Source organism: Oncorhynchus kisutch, linkage group LG3 (genome assembly GCF_002021735.2).
Source record: "Oncorhynchus kisutch isolate 150728-3 linkage group LG3, Okis_V2, whole genome shotgun sequence".
Taxonomy (NCBI): Eukaryota; Metazoa; Chordata; class Actinopteri; order Salmoniformes; family Salmonidae; genus Oncorhynchus; species Oncorhynchus kisutch.
Window position 1 is genome coordinate 35,893,012 of NC_034176.2, and position 22,488 is coordinate 35,915,499.

The 22,488-nt window shown below is 46.3% G+C and overlaps 1 protein-coding gene across 12 annotated transcripts in view; it reads left to right on the forward strand.

The window, feature by feature from the left end:
* LOC109881845 (armadillo repeat protein deleted in velo-cardio-facial syndrome homolog) overlaps positions 1-22,488 on the forward strand; it is a 235,978-nt gene that overhangs the window by 109,004 nt on the left and 104,486 nt on the right. The window contains exon 1 of one of the 12 annotated variants that reach the window (XM_031805162.1): positions 16,607-17,197. The exons of the other annotated variants lie outside the window; for them this stretch is intronic. Coding sequence (XP_031661022.1) covers positions 17,177-17,197 — 21 coding nt within the window. The 5' untranslated portion in view covers positions 16,607-17,176. Of the gene's footprint in view, positions 1-16,606; positions 17,198-22,488 lie in introns of those variants that run through there. 12 annotated transcript variants of the gene reach the window in all.

Below are 22,488 nucleotides of genomic sequence, written 5' to 3' on the forward strand. Positions count from 1 at the left end.
CTTGGACGCGCCTTGGCTGGGCCTTGGCTGGGCCTGGGAGTGGAGTACGGACCTCTCTGGCTGGGGGTGTGTGAAAGGAGATGTGAAGTGAGGCAGACATGATCCGCTGAAATGTCATCGAAATGCCCATTTGATTTACAGTACAGAGCAAAATCCCGCATGAACAGACCAAGGGAGGGAAATGTTACTGCCGCCATTTCCTCTGTCATTAAATCTTAAGGTCAAGTGTTAGATCTTATACAGAAAGAACACTATTGCTCACGGTCTTGGTTTTGAAACCAAATGATTAGGAACCGGTATGTGCATGTACTAACCCTTGCAGATGGGCATTTCCATGCATGCACTGCTTTTAGAATTTTCTACCCAAAATGTATTTCTTCACAGATTGTGCAACGTTAATTTCTCTGGCTCGTTGCCATTTTAGATGGCACAAGGGATGATTAAGTCTCAAGCATGGCAGCCCAGCCCATCACTCACGGCTGGCTAACTGCTGTGGCCCGTCACCTGTCTCTCTGCATCGTGGGGTCAATTGGGTGGAACAGGCCGCACCACACAGGCCCGCTCAACGTTTTACACAACACCCCACCACTCTTTAAACGTAGCTCATTCACAGTGAACCAGTCTGAGCGCCAAACCGCTCGTAAACACTGCAGCAAATTGGCTGGGCCGCAATGACCTTTTTTTTATATTTTGTTGTACTGTTTCGGTGAATAACCATGATTTAATCATCCACATGTAATTAATTACCTGGTGGAATGGATTGCGGAGGACGGGAGTGTTGATCATCATTGTGGTTCGGCTGCTCCGCCGTCTGCCCCAAGGGCTGCAGAAGGCACCTGCATGCTTGGCTTGGCAGCAAAGCTGGCTCATCCTGAGGAGCTCTATCTATCTATCTATTTATTTATCTGGCTGGCTGAACCATGGACGGAGCCGACGTTACACCAGGAGGTTGTACAGTGCGTTGGGAAAGTATTCAGACCCTTTGAATTGTTCAACATTTTGATTATTCTAGAATATATTAATATGTAATTTTTTTCCTCATCAGTCTACACGCAATACCCCATAATGACAAAGTAAAAACAGGTTTTTAGACATGTTTGCATATTTATTACAAATAAACTGAAATCACATTTACATAAATATTCAGACCCTTTACACAGTATTTTGTTGAAGCACCTTTGGTACCGATTACAGCCTCGCGTCTTCTTGGGTATGACGCCACAAGCTTGGCACATCTGTATTTGGGGAGTTTCTCCCATTCTTCTCTACAGATCCTCTCAAGCTCTGTCAGGTTGGATGGGGTGAGTTGTTGTTGTACAGCTATTTTCAGGTCTCTCCAGAGATGTTCAATCGGGTTCAATTCCGTACTCTGGCTGGGCCTCTCAAGGACATTGAGACTTGTACCAAAACCACTCTTGCATTGTCTTGGCTGTGTGCTTAAGGTCGTTGTCCTGCTGGAAGGTGAACCTTCGCCCTAGTCCGAGGTCCTGAGCGCTCTGGAGCAGATTTTCATCTAGGATCTCTCTGTACTTCGCGCCGTTCATCTTTCCCTCTCCTGACTAGTCTCCCTGCCCCTGTAAAACACCCCCACAGCATGATGCTGCCACCACCATGCTTCACCGTAAGGATGGTGCCAAGTTTCCTCCAGACGTGACGCTTGGCATTCAAGCCAAAGTGTTCAATCTTGGTTTCATCAGACCAGAGAATCTTGGTTCTCATGGTCTGAGAGTCTTTAGGTGCCTTTTGGCAGACTGTCATCTGCATTTTACTGAGGAATGGCTTCCGTCTGGCCACTCTACCATAACGGCCTGATTGGTGGAGTGCTGCAGAGATGGTTGTACTTCTGGAAGGTTCTGCCATCTCCACATAATAACTGTGGAGCCACCATTGGGCGCTTGGTCACCTCCCTGAGCAAGGCCCTTCTGATTGCTCAGTTTGGCCGGGTGGCCAGCTCTAGTCAGTGTCTTAGTAGTTCCAAACTACCATTTAAGAATGATAGAGGCCACTGTGTTCTTGGGGACCTTCAATGCTGCAGAGTTATTTTTGTACCCTTCCACAGATCTGTGCCTCGGAGCTCTACGAATAATTCATTCGAACTCGTGGCTTGGTTTTTGCTCTGACATGCACTGTCAACTGTGGGACCCTTTATATAGACAAGGGTGTACCTTTTCAAATCATGTCCAGTCAATTGAATTTACCACAGGTACACTCCAATCAAGTTGTAGAAACATCTCAAGGATGTTGAATTTCAAGTCTCATACTTCAATTTCTGTTTTTTATTTTGAATAAATTAACAATCATTTCTAAAAACCTGTTTTCGCTTTGCCATTATGGGGTATTGTGTGTAGACTGAAAATAATGTAATCCATTTTAGAATAAGGCTGTAATGTAACAAAATGTGAATAAAGTCAAGGGGTCTGAAAACTTTCTGAATGCACTGGAGGATGGAGAATGGAGGAATGTACCCGGCTCTCTGTTGGACAAAGTAAGGCATCCAACTCTCCTAACCTTTCCGCTTGCAGACCCCCCCCCCCCCCCCCCCACACGCGCGCACACACACACACACACATCCCCTCTCTCCTCCCTGAATGATGGATTAAATGGGCCGGGGGTCAGCAGCCTTTTGCTCGGGGGCTCCCAGTCGTCAGCGAAGGGGTAGCAATCGATGGGCCCATCTGTTATTTAGAGTTGGGGTCAGAGAGGAGAAGCAGTCAGTCTGATTAATGGAACACAGGGTACATTTTTAATAAAATTGATTTAGACAGAGCTCTCTCCAACTCCAGAAAGGGGTTGGGCTCTATAGCTAGCAGCTGCCACTGTTTTCTGTCCTGCCTTGTTCTCTCGTTCTGCTGTTTTCGATGCAAGCCTTTGACAAGGTGGTACCAAACTTTCCAAAATTCATGACCAAAATGGTTTATACCCCTCAAACTCAACTCTTGTCCTCAAAGCCAGTTCCACTGAAGTTTTTTCATTTGTTCCCCTCTAATCAGGTTCTGATTTAGACTTGAGACACCAGGTGGGTGCAATTCATTATCAGGTAAAACAGAAAACTAGCAGGCCTCTGGACCTCGGAGGGTAAGAGTTGATGCTTGTACGAACGCAATGTTAGCAGTGGGTTATTGGGATCCCCAGAGTAGACGAAGGTTTGTAAAGACTGTCTGATCATCAGGGGAGAGGGGAAAGAGACCCACCCTGATCCTGCTGTTCACAGGTGTGTTTGATCATGCTCTGCAGAGCTCCTCCGTATGATTCACGAGTCTCCTGTAGAGCGTTAGATCAGCATGGTGGTCAAAACAACACAAACATGAAATAATTCACTGCTTTTGGGTTTAGCTAGCATCTACATCCCTATTTAGCTGGCTGGCTTTAGCTGTTCACTGCTACATGAAATCAAATCCAATTGTATTGGTCACATATACACATATTTAGCAGATGTTATTGCGGGTGTAGTGAAGTGCTTGGGGTAATGGACAGACAAAACGACATGATCCAGTGTGGTGAGTTGTTACTTCATGAAGAGTTTGTTATCGTCACGTGCTGTGTTAGTCGATGTGGATCAGGAATGTTATGGGTGGAAATATTTAACACCCGTCAGCCGATTTCCCAAGACATATTTCCGAAGACTTTTTGACCCTCACTCATCATGATTGAACACTTTACTGAAGCGCTGTGTGTTTTTAATGGTTTCTTCTCAAGAATATCAAGACAATGCTGTCAGACGGCGTATATAATGGAATCATCGACTCTGAATCACTGACATGAAGCATGTCTTTCAGTCCTCTCTCACATGTTCGACCAGGGACACACTAAAACCATGTGTGCTTTCCAAATGGCACCCTATTCCCTTTCTAGTACACTACTTTTGACCAGGACCCTATAGGCCCTGGTAAAAATGTGTGCACTATATAGGGAGTAGGGTGCCATTTTGGACACAGTCCATGTCGGTTTCTCCTGCTTTGGTAAATAGATATTTGCCTGGAGCAGTCTCATCGAGGCGTGAAAGGTCAAGTGGTGACACATGGAGACCCTCTGAGAATGGTGCCTGTCAGACAGCACTCAGCGCCCACCCCTTTATGTCTGGCCTAGTCTACAGAGATGACCTCATTTCATTAATACTACACTATGGCCTTGTTTGGCTCAGTTGGTATGACCCTGAAGAAGACACAGTGATGCTGAAAAGTTGGTGTTTTACTGGGAGTTTAATTATATCGTGTGTCACTCATTTATTTTTAAGACCGATACTAACAACGCTAGTGTCGGCCTTCATCTAGGAACACCAACCGTCCAACACAGAGCTCATCTCTATACACACACAAACACACACACACCCACAAATAACAGAAATACTGAAGATGATGGCTAAATCCCAGATAACGTTAACATGTACATCCTTTCGCTATGTAGTGTTTGATCTGGTTTAGTATTAAGACTGTATAGCTCGTGAGATGGGCTGGGGCAGGGTGCACTACCGACTACCCTGCAAATGTTGTGTAGCTTTCAAAGGCATGTGAGATTCCATTAGAGCAGGTGACCAAACTTTTGACAACAATATCTATGGGCCATTTTTTTTTAAATAAGTAAAACAATTTAGCTGACATGGGCTAATTGATCTGGACATTTCTTGCAAGTTATAAATAACTAAGGTGTGCAATGACTGACATGACAAGAGGAACTGATGATGCACTACCCAATTTCGAAATTGCACCTTGTGCATTCTGCTATTACAACTTTCAGGAGTAAGTTTAAAGCCGGACTGAGTTACTTAAAACCTCTAGGGTACGTGGGACGATAGCGTCCCACCTCGTCAATAGCCAGTGAAACTGCAGGGCGCCAAATTCAAACCAACAGAAATCCCATAATTAAAATTCCTCAAACATGCATGTATTTTACACCATTTTAAAGATACACTTGTAAATCCAGCCACCGTGTCCGATTTCAAAAAGGCTTTGCGAAAGCAAACCAAATGATTATGTTAGGTGAGTGCCTATTCACAGAATAACAGAGCCATTTTTCCAGCCAAAAAGAGCATTCACAAAAAGCTGAAATATAGATAAAATTAATCACTAACCTTTGATGATCTTCATCAGATGACACTCATAGGACTTAATGTTACACAATACATGTATGTTTTGTTCGGTGAAGTTCATATTTATATAAAAAATATTGGCGCGTTGTGGTCAGAAATACATCGTCTCAAACAAACATCCGGTGAAAGTGCAGAGAGCCACATAAAATGACAAATACTCATCATAAACATCGATAAACTATACAAGTGTTTTCATGGAAATATAGATGAACTTCTCCTTAATGCAAACGCAGTGTCATATTTCAAAAACGCTTTACGGCGAAAGCACACTTTGCGATTATGTTAGCTAGCCACAAACGCATGCAGCCATTTTCCAGCCAAGGAGTGTCACAAATGGTCAGAAATAGCATTAAAATTAATCCCATACCTTTGATCTTCTTCTGATGGCACTCCCAGGTCTCCATGTTAGACAATAAATGTTCGTTTCGTTTGATAATGTCCCTCTTTATGAGCAAAAACCTTTTTTGTTCGCGTTTTGTCCAGTAATCCGAATGCAGAAGTCGCGTGCATTAATTCCAGGATGAAAGGTTTTAAAAAGTACAGTAAAAGTTAGTAGAAACATGCCAAATAATGTTTAAAATCAATCCTACGGTTATTTTTGTTATAAATAATCAATAATATTTAAACCGGACAAAAGCTTCGTCAATAGGAAAGGAGAAACAAGAAAGGCACTTTCACGATCAGGGCGCATGGCTGATGAATGGAAATTTCCACTGGCCACTGATTGAAAGTACTGTATCGCCCTCATTTTTCAGAGTAAAAGCCTGAAACATTGCCTAAAGACTGGTCACATGTAGAGGAAGGCGCAGAGCTCGTGAACTGTGTCCTAAGTCTTTGTATGGTGGATAGGCTTTCAATGGAAAAACAGCCTTTCAAAATAATAGTACTTCCTGGTTGGATTTTCCTCAGCGTTTCCCCTGCCATATCAGATCTGTTATACTCACAGACATGATTTTAACAGTTTTGGAAACTTTAGAGTTTTCTATCCAAATCTATATGCATATCCTATCTTCTGGGACTGAGTAGCCGACAGTTTAATTTGGGCATGCTTTTCATCCAAAATTCCGAATGCTGCCCCCTACCCTAGTGAAGTTTAAATGTTTATTTATTTTATTTAAAAATAATTCGGGGGGGGGACCCCCAAGCCCCCGCTGACCACTCTGGGGAGCGCCCTACAGTTTGGGTACCACTGCTTTAGAGGAACAGTCCATCCTTTGATCTCAGTGTGGTTTGTGGGTGAGATATGGGCCTCAGTCTGGTCCGGTGATGGCGCCGCATCACTCTTCACACACATACACACACCCTCACTGGCCATGCCACAATGGACACAAAGGCCCCAAGCACAGTGCTATGGCGTTCGCAGGCAGATATATCCCTCACTGGCAGAGCCTAGGAGCCCCCGACTTCTCGTAAATCACTTGCCTAACAATGAACCTCAGTCTCCCCCAATACCATTCCTCCTACCTTTTCCCCCTCTACCCCTTTCTCCTCCCATTAGGAACATTCTCGCCTCCCGTAAATGCCTAATTACCTGTGTTTGAGAACTCCTGCATTGTTTGTTTTGTATTTGCTTCCCGGCTGCACTGTTTCTGTATGTGGCCCACATCTTCTGGGGCTGTTATCTCTTTCTGTAGCCCGGTTGTAACAATCACATTGTACTTCTGTGTAGAAAGACATTCAGACTCCATTGGGTTCACAGTTGTAAACCCATGTGCAAGTTTATCACTTTTACTTTTCCCCTTTCCCCCCCCCCTGGCTACGCTTTCTGAATCTAAGCATAGAGAGAAATGGGCCCTATACTTTGCCTTGCGACTCAGTGAATTCTTCCTCGGCTCTATGTTCGCTACATACTTCAGTCTGAGACTGCCGTTGTTTAAGTTGTTTGTGGTGACGTCAAAATGAGGGGGGGGGGGGGGGTTGTACAAAACAAAGTAATCAGCGTTCGGATCGTCTCGAACCAATCAGAGTATCAAAACGCTGCTTTACCCATGTGTGTTTTGGCTCTGGCCCAACCAATCAGACCGTCTAGAAATCGTCGGAGGTACTCCGATCCAGACTCATTGAGGAGAAGAAGCTAACGTCTGTGGGCGTGGTGTAGCGTTTGTCCGGTTGCAAGGTGTTTTGGTAGCCAGGCAACACTATACTACCGTGTATACTGTATTTTATCCCCTCCCCCCTCAACACTTGAGTCGCTGGTCCATGAATTACAGTGGTGATTGCGAAGGGGCTAAGCCCTCTTTGTATCCCAGCTCAATGCATGGCTAACATAGGAGGACATGGGCACATTCCTTGTATTCATGAGAGACGGGGGGAGGGAGAGGGGGAGAGAGAGACTGAGAAAGGAAGATGGAGAGATGCCTTTTGTACGACAGGCTTTTTATATTCCTGTGGTGAGGCTCAGACCGTCATCCTTCTGATCAGCCCATCAAGCCTTAATGTCCTTGTGCACCTCCCTGCCATTTGATCACAATCCATTTAACTATTACATTCACTAGCACAGTGCTTCTAAAAATCGCTTCTATTCCCCCCTTCAGGACATAATGTCTTTCATAGAAAGTCTGTATGTTGGGGGTTGAGCAGCGACACATCTGTCTGGTCTCTGACCAGCATTAAATGTCTCTCTCTGTTGGAGCGATGGTCGTGATTGTCTGATCCTGGAGTCAGAGTTAGTCACAACGACCCATGTGTTTAAAATAAGGGGGTGTCCTCTCTCCTTTATTAGATCCCCGTGCCACTCCAGGAATGTGACCTTTTGCCTCTGACTAGCTGGGTATATAACCAAACAAGGTTGGAAACTGACCCCCACCACCCCTTGATTGGAGGACTAAATTGAAACCAGCCGGAAATGCTCCGCGTGCTTTGTAGTTTAGAGGTGTTTGGCTCTTCAAAGCCTCGATTTAATTATGCTCATACGTTTCAGGTACTTGTGCGACATTTTTACTACATGAGTTACAAGCATGTAAATTGCACAGCAAACCAGCAACAGCAGTTGTATTCCATCAATATGTTGGGTTCAAGAAGTACACATGCAAGACAAGCTCATAGGCCTAGCCACTACCATGTGGGTAGACTAACTGGACCACAGAGACCGGCAGTGAATGGATTCACAGTGAAGGCAGCTTATTTGTACCATGAGCTCGGTATACGCCACATATCAGTCATACCACTCATGTCGTTGCAGCCCAGCCCCATGTACCACTTCCACCCACCCACCCAGTGGGTTTAGGCCTGGGGTTGGGGCTAGGCCTGGGGTTGGGGCTGGTCTGAGTGAGAGAGTGAGTTATGTGCTTCTCTTGGCCAGCAACAAACCCTGGGCCTCTTGACTTAGCACGTTAAGGCATTTACTGCAGGGCAGAGTGGTAGTCAGGTCTGGCATGTGGACACATGCCGTGTCTCTCACGGGGTCTTTGAGTTTAAGGTTTGGAGGGATGGAGAGAATCATTTTTGCCAGAGGAAGAATGTGGCAACGAATAGGAGCTACGACTGTAGTCCCACTCTCTGTCTGTCTTTCCTTGCCTCTCTTGCGCTCTCCCAGGGCCTCGTTTTGCCAGACCTGTGTAGTGTGGCCGCCTGGGGACTCCACCACCGACACACACAATCAATGAAAGAAAAGACACAAAGAGAGCCGGCAGAATGAGGGAGAAGGAGAGAGAATGGAGGGAGGAAGACATTTGGAAGGAGTTTGATTGTATAGGCTTGTTCAAAGAGTGCCATAATCATTCTATTCAACTATCAAGGTATTGGATTGATGAGTGTTAAAGGCCCAGTGCAGTCAAAAATGTCCCCATGTTTTATATACACTGAGTATACCAAACATTAAGAACCAAGTTGGCTGGATGTCCTTTGGGTGGTGGACCATTCTTGATACACATGGGAAACTGTTTTGCGTGGAAAACCCCAGCAGAGTTGCTGTTCTTGACACAAACCGGTGTGCCTGACACCTACTACCATACCCTGCCCATTCACCCTCTGAATGGGGCGCACACACAAATCCATGGCTCAATTGTCTCAAGATTTAAAACTCCTCCTTTAACCTGTCTCCTCCCCTTCATCTATACTGATTCAAGTGACGTCAATAAGGGATCATGGATTCAACTGGTGACTGTTTTGTATGCTCAGTGTATTTCTACGCTGAGGTTGGAATAATGCTGTAAAATTGTCAAAATGATAATGCCCTTTTAGTGTAATATCTGTTTGAAAAGACCGCCTGAAACTTCAGCCTGTTTTGTTGATTAAATGAGTTAATAGACCAGTAAGAAATAGCGTTCCAAACCTCTCTGCCATTAACAGCAAATGTTCTGTTTTCCCCAACCTCCGAAAGTCCTAACAAAATCCTTGCTTGAGAAATTAACCTTGGCTTCGAAGCTTTTGTTTCTTTTTGACCATTTTAATTGAAAGCAATCACAGTAAGGTACTTAATTGTTACCCAGAAATGAATTGATAATGAGATAAAAATGGCTGCATTGGACCTTTTAACATGAGAACCGCTAAAGCAGTAATTTTGTCTATATAACACACTGGCGGTGTGTTAGATTCTTAATATCACAAACAGTACTGGAGTTATAACCAGTTCTGGGAGGGCATGTCATTTTTAAAAATGGTTTTCCCCATTGCCCCTCCTCCTCCCAACATTAGGGCCTGCTTCACTCCTTCTCCCGACAGTAGGGCCTGCTCCACTCCTTCTCCCGACAGTAGGGCCTGCTCCACTCCTTCTCCCGACAGTAGGGCCTGCTCCACTCCTTCTCCCGACAGTAGGGCCTGCTCCACTCCTTCTCCCGACAGTAGGGCCTGCTCCACTCCTTCTCCCGACAGTAGGGCCTGCTCCACTCCTTCTCCCGACAGTAGGGCCTGCTCCACTCCTTCTCCCGACAGTAGGGCCTGCTCCACTCCTTCTCCCGACAGTAGGGCCTGCTCCACTCCTTCTCCCGACAGTAGGGCCTGCTCCACTCCTTCTCCCGACAGTAGGGCCTGCTCCACTCCTTCTCCCGACAGTAGGGCCTGCTCCACTCCTTCTCCCGACAGTAGGGCCTGCTCCACTCCTTCTCCCGACAGTAGGGCCTGCTCCACTCCTTCTCCCGACAGTAGGGCCTGCTCCACTCCTTCTCCCGACAGTAGGGCCTGCTCCACTCCTTCTCCCGACAGTAGGGCCTGCTCCACTCCTTCTCCCGACAGTAGGGCCTGCTCCACTCCTTCTCCCGACAGTAGGGCCTGCTCCACACCTTCTCCCGACAGTAGGGCCTGCTCCACTCCTTCTCCCGACAGTAGGGCCTGCTCCACTCCTTCTCCCGACAGTAGGGCCTGCTCCACTCCTTCTCCCGACAGTAGGGCCTGCTCCACACCTTCTCCCGACAGTAGGGCCTGCTCCACACCTTCTCCCGACAGTAGGGCCTGCTCCACACCTTCTCCCGACAGTAGGGCCTGCTCCACTCCTTCTCCCGACAGTAGGGCCTGCTGATTATCTGGATGATTATTGCTTTGAAACTGAACCTAAACTATACCAAAACTAATTTCAGTAATTTAACAGATTTAAATAAATGAAGTAAAGTATAATGGGGAGAATGGGCGTTCTAGTTTATTCAGTTTTTTTGTGAATTCTTTCCAACATGTCAAGTAATTATCTTTTTGTTTTCTCATGATTTGGTTGGGTCTAATTGTGTTGCTGTCCTGGGGCTCTGTGGGGTTTGTTTATGTTTGTGAACAGAGCCCCAGGACCAGCTGGCTTAGGGGACTCTTCTCCAGGTTCATCTCTCTGTGGGTGACGGCTTTGTTATGGAAGGTTTAGGAATCACTTCCCTTTTAGGTGGTTGTAGAATTTAACGGCTCTTTTCTGTATTCTGATAATTAGTGGGTATCGGCCTAATTCTGCTCTGCATGAATTTGGTGTTTTACGTTGCACACGATGATATTTTTTGCAGAATTCTGCGTGCAGAGTCTCAATTTGCTGTTTGTCCCATTTTTGTGAATTCTTGGTTGGTGAGCGGACCCCAGACCTCACAACCATAAAGGGCAATTGGTTCTTTAACTATTTTTTTACCACATTAAATGCTATGTCAAATTTTATGTTCCTTTTGATGGCATTAAAGGCCCCTCTTGCCTTGCCTCTCAGCTCGTTCACAGCTTTGTGGAAGTTACCTGTGGTGCTGATGTTTAGGCCGAGGTATGTATAGTTTTTTTGTGTACTCTAGGGCAAGGGTGTCTAGATTAAATTTGTATTTGTGGTCCTGGCGACAACCTTTTTTGGAACATCATTATTTTTGTATTACTGAGATTTACTGTCAGGGCCCAGGTCTGACAAACTGTGGAAAGAAATGTGTGTTTTTGCCTATTTTAACCACACAGTTGTTGTTTGTATACATGTATTTAATAATGTTTGTTATCAATTTGTAAAGCAGACCCTCATGCCAAATTGAGTCAAATGCTTTTTTTAAACAATCAACAACGCATGAGAAGACTGTGCCTTTGTTTTGGTTTGTTTGTCAGTCAGTTAGGGTGTGCAGGGTGCATGTGTGGTCTGTCGTACGGTCATTTGGTAAAAAGCCTATTTGTTTTCACTGAGGAAAGGAAGTGTTTAGTCAATGGATTCTTCAATTGCATTGAGCTGATTTCTGATGTGCTGTTCTTTTCATGTAGTTTATTTCTGTATTGTTTTAGTGATTCACTAGTGAAGGCATAGACACAGGTTTTCTGGGTCTCTCTGTTTTTGGTTGGATAGGTTTCTCGATTTCTTAAGGTTTTTTGCATTCTTCATCAAACCATTTATCATTGTTAATTTTCTTTGGGTTTTTTGTTTGACATTTTTTGATTTGATAGGGAAGCTGAGAGGTGAAATATACTGTTTAGGTTTTCTACTGTTAAGTTTACTCCTTCACTATTACAGTGGAATGTTTTGTCCAGGAAGTTGTCTGAAAGGAATTGAATTTGTTGTTGCCTAATTGTTTGTCCCCGACCTCATTCATACCGATATTAGTCCCCGACCTCATTCATACCCATATTAGTCCCCGACCTCATTCATACCCATATTAGTCCCCGACTGAATATCAAGCGTATTTCATGCACACAATTTGAGTCTCACAAATCTTCATTCACGCCAGTAAGCTTCAATTTACACCATACACACACAAATCTTCATTCACCCCAGTAAGCAGACCAGTAGGAGACGCAATGGCCCCGCCTTCTATCCATTCTCTGTACAGCTTCTCACCCCGTCTCTTCCACTCCTTACCCTCTCTGCCTTCATTCACTTCTAGAGTGGACTTCAGCATTTTCAACACCTTTTCTATTTCCAACAACATTTTATGTACACTACAATACTGTCAACAACCTATGCCTTTACTAAAACCCAAGTGGTACCCTTTCCTTACGGCTAAATCGGCCCCCAATTAGGTCTAAAGTAAGAACTCAATTATGCGCTGTGGGTCCCCTAGGGTATTAAGTAGTCTAGTGTCCCCCGGATTATCACCTTTACTTCAATACCAAATGTACAAAATAAAAAATACAATCACCCCATATGACTAACGTGTCGACCGGATCACGTTTCTAGAACAACTTAATAGCTCATTCAAACTTGGTAGTCAGTGCGCCGACTTTACTCCCCGATGTACTTCACACACACCTATGCTTTGTTAGGACCTTAGAGAGACCCTCTCCTTAAGGCTAAATCGGTCTCAAGTCCAAGTAATCAATTTAATTATCCGTCATTCACACTTGGCCCTGCCTAGTACATCACATTCACATCATATGGCTTTCCAATCGCACTTTGGTGGTCACTCGTTACCCACCACTCATACATGTAGTCCCAGACTATCCATTCACGCTTTGGTGGTCACTCGTTACCCACCACTCATACATGTAGTCCCAGAGTATCCAGTCACACTTTTATAATCAACTAGAATGAATCATACATGTAGTCCCAGACTATCCATTCACACTTTGGTGGTCACCCGTTACCCACCACTCATACATGTAGTCCCAGACTATCCATTCACACTTTGGTGGTCACTCGTTACCCACCACTCATACATGTAGTCCCAGACTATCCATTCACACTTTGGTGGTCACCCGTTACCCACCACTCATACATGTAGTCCCAGACTATCCATTCACACTGGTGGTCACCCGTTACCCACCACTCATACATGTAGTCCCAGACTATCCAGTCACACTTTGGTGGTCACCCGTTACCCACCATTCATACATGTAGTCCCAGACTATCCAGTCACGCTTTGGTGGTCACCCGTTACCCACCACTCATACATGTAGTCCCAGACTATCCAGTCACACTTTGGTGGTCACCCGTTACCCACCACTCATACATGTAGTCCCAGACTATCCAGTCACGCTTTGGTGGTCACCCGTTACCCACCACTCATACATGTAGTCCCAGACTATCCAGTCACGCTTTGGTGGTCACCCGTTACCCACCACTCATACATGTAGTCCCAGACTATCCAGTCACGCTTTGGTGGTCACCCGTTACCCACCACTCATACATGTAGTCCCAGACTATCCAGTCACGCTTTGGTGGTCACCCGTTACCCACCACTCATACATGTAGTCCCAGACTATCCAGTCACGCTTTGGTGGTCACCCGTTACCCACCACTCATACATGTAGTAAGTGTTCTCTGTTACCACCTACCAGCCAGGCATACTAGTACATCCCATACACAATGCACCATTAAGTATTGTTGATCAATAATAAAATTGCAGTTGCCAATGGAGATATTACTTTCTCAACTATTTTCCAGTCTCACACATCATAATAGTTCAAATTTAGTAACTTACATCAAACAGGTGTCTCACAAAACTGAATTTGGATAACTCCAATGTGCAGAACTTTAGTTTTTCACAACAGGTGTCTGCTTACCTTTTTTAGTTGACCGGTCCGGATTTGTGAGACACACCGTCCGACGACAGTACTGGCCAATCAGCTGGCAGACCAATGTCCAGCGATGTCCTTTACCAGATCACGTCGGTGGTCACCATCTGTTAGGGTTGCGTAAATTCGAATCTGGTATCAGGATAAATATAACAATGAGTCACCGATTGTATACTATGTATTTTTTTATTAGCTAAGTAATAAATGGCAAATGCAACTTTCGTATATACGGGCTCACTGTAATACCACGCAGGGCAGAACAGAGAACTGACAAGATGTATGTAAATAGTATTCTTTATACTGTGATAGGCCAACAGACGGGTTGGAACTGTCTATCACAGTAGAGGCTGGGCGTGGTTTAAACTTGCTCAGCCTATTGCAGGCGCTCAGGCGGGTCCCCGCCTCTTGGCGCTTCTGTTGATAGATGTAACTGTTGCTGTGAAGAACATCCATGCGCTCATGCTCGATACCGTTATCTCGCACCTGGCTCCTGTTATCTAACAAAAGACCGCTTGTTCTGCAACCCCACGCTCTGAATGTGCCCCCCCCCCCCCCCCCCCCCCCCCCCAACTCATTGCACAGGTCCCATCTTCTGTATTTTTCCATCATGAGAAAGGCCCATGGCCCTGAAACTGTTAACAACGTTTCAAGTCCGCTATGTTGCATAACACATACATACATCCACACAAGCCAACAGCAGATAATATTCAATCATATATATGGTAATGGCTATAATGTAAAACACAGGATCCAACCATTTCTACACACTATTCCTTCCATCTACAGCATTTCTAAATATTATTCAGTTCCTTTGGCTTTGATGCTTCATGATTGAGGATTGCTCTGTTCAAATATGGTAGACTATGATTTTGCTGTGGTCTGATAGGGGTGACTGTGAATGCTCTGAGAGACTCAGGGTTGAGGTCAGTAATAAAGTTGTCTACTGCCAAGAGATAAGCTATAGGTGTACCTTCTTCTGCTTCTCCCTCCCTCTCTCTTTCTGCCTCTCCCTCTCCCTCTTTCTGCCTCTCCCTCTCCCTCTTTCTGCCTCTCCCTCTGCCTCTCCCTCTTTCTGCCTCTCCCTCTTTCTGCCTCTCCCTCTGCCTCTCCCTCTTTCTGCCTCTCCCTCTTTCTGCCTCTCCCTCTTTCTGCCTCTCCCTCTTTCTGCCTCTCCCTCTTTCTGCCTCTCCCTCTCCCTCTTTCTGCCTCTCCCTCTCCCTCTTTCTGCCTCTCCCTCTCCCTCTTTCTGCCTCTCCCTCTCCCTCTTCTGCCTCTCTCCCTCTCCCTCTTTCTGCCTCTCCCTCTCCCTCTTTCTGCCTCTCTCCCTCTCTCTTTCTGCCTCTCTCCCTCTCTCTCTTTCTGCCTCTCTCCCTCTCTCTCTTTCTGCCTCTCTCCCTCTCTCTCTTTCTGCCTCTCTCCCTCTCTCTCTTTCTGCCTCTCTCTCTTTCTCCCTCTCTCTGCCTCTCTCTCTTTCTCCCTCTCTCCCTCTCTCTCTTTCTCCCCCTCTCTCTCTTTCTCCCCCTCTCTCCCTCTCTCTCTTTCTGCCTCTCTCCCTCTCTCTCTTTCTGCCTCTCTCCCTCTCTCTCTTTCTGCCTCTCTCCCTCTCTCTCTTTCTCCCTCTCTCCCTCTCTCTCTTTCTCCCTCTCTCCCTCTCTCTCTTTCCCCCTCTCTCCCTCTCTCTCTTTCTCCCTCTCTCCCTCTCTCTCTTTCTCCCTCTCTCCCTCTCTCTCTTTCTCTGACATCTTGAGGGAAGAAGAACATGATTTTACCAGATGCAGCTTCATCTGAGGTGTCTGTCTGTCAGTGTGAGGCATGTTTTCTGTGCGTGAACCCTTTCTCCATATGTTCCCCAGCCTAATACTGACAGACAGACAAGAAAATAACTAAGTGGGTTTGATTACCTGCGCCGCAAAAATGTATAGCTCAGTGTTGCGGTGCGCCTAGCACAGTGCCACGGGTTATATGAAAATATTATGAAGGGTATGTTGTCGGGCACATAATGAAGTGTGTTATTTGAAGATTATAAATGCTGGGGCATGGTGGTGCAGCTGGAGGTTTGATGTAAAACCATCTCTCTTTTAGACTAGATCAGGAGTTCATCATAGAGAAGTGAACTAATATAATGCTATGCAGCTTGGGGAATGCAAACCTCAGCCATTTCCCTTTCTCCTGAGGATTTCGGTATTTTTTTTCTGTTGGGTTTTCTTTCCCCAAAGTGTAGTAAAGTCTTCACAAAGTTGCCTTACTTGAGCTCCTGTCGGAGTCTTCGCCAAGTACATTTACGTGATTTAGCTGAGCTTTCTTCCTCACAGTGGGTCACCATATTATATCTGAATTCTTTCACGCAGGCGGTTTTCCCCCCTCATATGAAGTGAAGGAAACATAAGGAGTTTGGAGAGAAAGGCGTGGAGTGGAAGGGTGAGAGTAGGGGTTGATAATGTGTGTAAAAACATGCTGTGTGAGGTGCCCTCTTTTTGGGGGCCAAACTCTGATATCCCTCTTTCTCCTTTTCTCCTCTGGTCGATGGGGTGGTGTCAGAGCAGGGCTCTCTGTGTGTGTGCTCCAGCTGTGTCTGTCTGTCTCAGCCCCCTGCCCCTCCTCCTTCCACTTCCTACTCCCCCTGTCAGGACCCTCGTTTGCATAGATGCTGCAAGAGGGAGTGAGCGAGAGTCGGAGTCAGAGGGAGAGCAGAGTGTGGAAGCTGCTACACTCAGAACACAGGGCAACTGCTGCCTGTCTGGAAACTATTCTATTCACCAGCACCCCTCCTCCTTCACCATTTTCTCTGAAACTCAGGGTTTTGTTCCTCTCTCTGGGTAACTGTTGTGCTGTTTTGTTTCTTCCCGTCCTTTGCAGTAGTCTGACTCGTCAGAGGCAAAGGGGACTTTTTAGTCTCTTTGGTTTGTCCAGAGTGGCTGTAGTCTACTGTCCTGAACATTTCAGCGTCTCTGCTGAGCAAAGGAAAGACTAAGCTTTTTTTTTCTCCCCCTCTGAGCGGATTTGGAGTGTGTGAGAGAGGGAGGGGGGAGTGTGCGAGCGTGTGTGTCAGCGAGCAACAGCGCGGGGAAAGGATGGCTGCCTTCCTCTGAGCTGCGTCTGCGCTCACGGGTTAACTCACGCCAATAAGGGACAAGGGACAAGCGAGGAGAGAACTTTTTTGGAAAGAAGGACATTTCTTTGCTTTCTTCGAGGTTTCAGAAAGGGATTTGAACAATGCCTGCTGAAGTGAAACAGGTTAGTACTGTGATTACCCAATCAATCTGTCTCTCTCGCTCTAATGATACATCCGCTTCCTAAAAAATATCTTCAGTAGCTGGCAATAATAACTTTCTTGCATTCTTGTCCTACATGAGGAGCATGTCCATCTCTGTGTGTGTACTAGTCTCTACTCCCTACCGGGTTCTTCTCTTGCTCATCCTACATAATTAACTATTTATTTACACTATTTGTAGGCTGTAGTGCATTCTGAGAAGCGCGGACCGATATCTATAGACGGGTCTTCTGTCTGGTGAGCAGTCATCAGTATGATATATGAGTGACCCACCCACGTTGCCACAGACTTCCAGTCTGTCAGTAACATTCTGATTCCCAGATGATCCACATATCGTCTTCCATTGATGACACGAAGTAGCCCTATGTGATGTCTTGGATCACATTTGGGGTGAGCGGTGGAAGTTTCTCTGTGACCCCCCAAGACTGGATTTCTAACCCCCCATGTAAAGGCCAACTGAAGCTGTGGTCGGGAGAGGACAACTATTTCAGCCTTTTGCTTTTCACAATAAGGCTTCATTTCAAGTTACTTTTTGTTGCCACGTGCAGGACTACAGTGAAATGCCTTTTCTTGCGAGTTCTTTCCTAACAATGCAGCAATCAATATCAATAGAACTATAAAATAAATGAGAACAAAACACACGAGAAATAAGAAGTAAGCTACAGTGTATATACAGGGTTCGTTCCAGGGTCAGTGCCAATACCATATTTACAATGTGCAGGGAGACTGGGATATGGTTACTAAGCACCAGGATGTGTGATAAACAGAGTAGCAGCAGCGTATATGATGATTGTGTGTGAAGTCAGTAGGAATGTGGAAGCAAATGAAGTGTGAGTGTGTAGAGTCCTGTGAGTGTGTAGAGTCCTGTGAGTGTGTAGAGTCCTGTGAGTGTGTAGAGTCCTGTGAGTGTGTAGAGTCCTGTGAGTGTAGAGTCCTGTGAGTGTGTAGAGTCCTGTGAGTGTGTAGAGTCCTGTGAGTGTGTAGAGTCCTGTGAGTGTGTAGAGTCCTGTGAGTGTGTAGAGTCCTGTGAGTGTGTAGAGTCCTGTGAGTGTGTAGAGTCCTGTGAGTGTGTAGAGTCCTGTGAGTGTGTAGAGTCCTGTGAGTGTGTAGAGTCCTGTGAGTGTGTAGAGTCCTGTGAGTGTGTAGAGTCCTGTGAGTGTGTAGAGTCCTGTGAGTGTGTAGAGTCCTGTGAGTGTGTAGAGTCCTGTGAGTGTGTAGAGTCCTGTGAGTGTGTAGAGTCCTGTGAGTGTGTAGAGTCCTGTGAGTGTGTAGAGTCCTGTGAGTGTGTAGAGTCCTGTGAGTGTGTAGAGTCCTGTGAGTGTGTAGAGTCCTGTGAGTGTGCATACTCGGTGCAAAAATACAATGACACGGGTCAATGCAGCAGGGTTGGGGTCAATTCCTTTTCAATTCCAGTCAATTCAGGAAGTATATGGAAATGTCAATGCTTTTCAATGAGGACAATTTGGAATTTGGCTTGTTTGCTGAATTCAAATGGAACTGACCCCAATCCTCCAATGCCGATAGTCTCTAGCCATTTTGTTGGCTCCGTTACCAGAGGAATGTGCTTTTGTTAGTGTGATTTTTAGTGTCTTTGTTGGTGTTCTATAATATATTATTTGAACGTGTGTCCTACACTGAGAATGCGATTTTCTCTTCCAGGCTTGGCAGTGCTCAGATTTGATATATATATCAAATCTCCTAGATTGAGATTCAATGAGATGAAGGCTAGCTTTGAATGAAGTCAACTACTCATAGTCAGCTCCTCTCCTCCCAGAGCCATGTACATATTGGGATGGGGTAGAGGGTGGAGTTAAAAGAAAACATTTAAAACCTGGCCTGGCGGAGAGAAACATTCTGTCAACTTTCCACTTTGCTGTGATAATCTGTTAACGGCTGCCCTGTGGATGGCTGAACGGCTGCCCTGTGGATGGCTGAACAGCTGCCCTGTGGATGGCTGATGCTTGATAATGGGTTGGAGCCAAAATTATGATAATTGTATTTTCTTTCTAACCTTGTGTTCGTTTCACCTTTTTTGACTCCTGTGTTTCTATACTGTGTGTTTCCAGTGATCTTACAGACACCCTAGTGTCACCAACGTGTGACCTCTCTAGGGAGCGGTCCTAAAATGGTGTGTAGATGTGCGGAATGCTGCGTGTCCCTGACCTCTGTTGCCGTCAGAGATGCCTGTCATGCTTAAGGGTGCGCTGGCATCATGATCCACCTCTGACCTTTTCTGTCCTTCCGACTTCAAAATCCTCAGGGAGAAGAACACCTGCTGAAGGGGTGGTTGTCCCTGTCACATACACCCCCTCCCCAGGCCCTAAATGAATGGGTTACCCAGGGGTCAGTGTTGTTTTGGTTATGGTGTTTAAGGGACGTCTGCCTTTTTTAAGGGCAAGCGGTTGAAGGTCTCTGTAACCCCTGACCTCCATGCCCATCCCTGAGCTTCAGCTGTGATGTACCCTGCGGGGATCTGGTATCGCAGAGTCTATTTCTATACGTTGATGACGTATAGTTCTGTGATGGTCTGGTCAGGCTACACAGGCTGTAGATCACAGTGCAGAGAGGGCAGAGGGCAGGCATGGGGAGTAGACAGTAGAGTACTACTGCACAGATGTTCCCGTGCCCTGAACCCGTCTTAAAGCAGCAGTAACTGCAGCAGGGCTTATGTTAAATGAATCCCGGTGAAGATTACTCCCTCAGCCCTCAATTACTACTGAGGACTTGGTCGGTCTGACCATGCGGAGTTATATTTAAACTTGCCTCATTTAAAAGTTCTCTGCAGACCAAAGGGTTGCTCCCTCGCTTGGAATAGCCTGTGTTGCTTGTACAGGCGTTACGTCTCACCCTGGTGGAGAATGGGAGATTTCACAGTGAAGGAAAAGGAAAATATTCAGAAAAGCCAATAGTAATTATCTTCCTCTGAGGTCTATAGTTGCAGAATCTCACTGTGTGTTTCAAATGGCGTCGTATACCCCTTATATTACACTACTTATGACCAGTGCTCTATGTGCCCTGGTCAAAAGTAGTGCACTATAAAGGGAATAGGGTGCTATTTGGAACATAAACCAGACTTTTTTTTTTCCTGTCAATGGCTGAGTGAGGAGAAACCGCCGGAGTGACAAAAAATAATTAATCTAGAATTCATCCTGAGACGTAGTGTCTGGTATTAAGTGTTGTGGACTGTCTGTCTCAGGCAGCTTATGGGGGTTTCACATGTATTAACAAAGACTTCCCTCCTCAGACTCTGTTTGGTTCCTGTGTTAAATTAAAACCAACCATCCCTCTATTGATTTCCATTCCTCTGTCTGTCTGTCTGTCTGTCTGCTCAGGCTGCCTTTGGTGGAAGGCTGCGCTCCTCTGTTCTCTTCCATCCTACAGATCAGGATTTGAAGACATGTAGAGCGTGAGGAGCGCCATTGTTCCGCCACAAAATATCAGTGACCCAAATGTGCAAACAGTGAATGGCTGGTGAAGATGGAAGATGCCCAGGGATGTTGTTTGGTCATAAGTGCTGTTCTAGCAGGAAGGGGAAGTTTGGGAGGGAAAGGTGAGGCTTGGAGATGCCTCTGACTCCTGCCAGGTGGCATGGCCTGTTGCGCCCCCCCCCCCCCCCCAATACTGCCCATGTTACCCAAACCCCTCCCACACCTCTTATCGCACAACCCATGTGACATAAACTTCTCCCCATCCCTCCACCCCTCCAACCAACCCGCCTACCTACTTGGCCTGGGTTGAGTGGGTGTCAGGGCTGGGTAACCGGAGCTGGACTTAAAGGAACAGCTGACCCTCTTCCCACACTCCCCTTTCTGGTACAGGCATTTAGAATTAACATGCTGCTGGCCTGGCCATCAGGTATCTGGAGTGTCCTGTGATGTTGCAGGTGGGTCAGGGGGACATGCCATGCGTTTCTCACCATACCCAGGGGGGTGCCACAGAGTCCTCGACTGCACTCTCATAACCCATTTGGCAGGCTGACAAGGTGACCGATATAAGCCATGCCTGGCCTCGCTCGCTCACTCACTTACTACCCCACTCACTCTCTCGCTTACGGACTCCCCTGACATATATCGTCTCTTTGGGGCCTGGTCAAAAGTAGTGAATAGGGTGCCATTTAGGATGCGGACTTGTACGGCCCCTGCTTCTCCCTACCGGCCCCTGCTTCTCCCTGCCGGCAGCTGCCAAGCTTTTGTCATTGGTTGACGGAATTAAAAAGGTGAGCAATGACAGGCCTGTAGATGGATCCTTTCATATCCGTCTTGTGTTTGGGAATAAACAGTGTCGGCAGATAAAAGGTGCAGCGCATGAATGAGATTGTTCGTTTGCCTTATTATCTGTCTGTTTTCCATCCACCAGACTAGAGCAGGGCCTGTTCAACACTGTGTGCGCGCGCTGTATGTGCGCATACATTCATGCAAAGCCTACATTACACATTGCACTGTGTTTTGTCGGTTACACTTTGAAAAGCTAAGCCTGCAACCTCCAATGGCTTGTCAATGGGCACTGGGTGATTGAAAGTGTTGTTTCTTTCTCTCTTTGACTGTGAAATAAATCATTAAGATGAGGCCACAGAGACTGAGTCAGCTTACACACACACACATTACTGAAGGGGAGTGACCGAGGAGCAGCTTTTGTGTCCCCTGCAGTGTTTATATACTTAGTGCGTTCCTGCTCTGGGGATAAGGCTAGCCCTGTTTCTGTGGGAATGAGAGTAGTAAGTTCCTCCTATAATCTCCTTGCCTCCAACACCATAAACACTGTGTGTGTGTGTTTCGGGGAATTGAGTCTTCCTCCATTCCTTTCTCTACCCGGCAGGCTGGCTCGATCTCTCTGTCCTGCTGGATCCCTGCCTGCGACAGACTTGTTTTAGATCTGGCAGATAACAGAGCAACAATCCCCAGAATATACAACCACAGCAGGCAGAGAGTGGGCAGGCAGATCGAGGCCCCATCATAGCCTACATCTGTCCTGTAGACACCAGCCAGGGAAGGGAGTGGGCAGGCAGATCGAGGCCCCATCATAGCCTACATCTGTCCTGTAGACACCAGCAAGGGAAGGGAGTGGGCAGGTAGATCGAGGCCCCATCATAGCCTACATCTGTCCTGTAGACACCAGCCAGGGGAGGGAGTGGGCAGGCAGATCGAGGCCCCATCATAGCCTACATCTGTCCTGTAGACACCAGCCAGGGGAGGGAGTGGGCAGGCAGATCGAGGCCCCATCATAGCCTACATCTGTCCTGTAGACACCAGCCAGG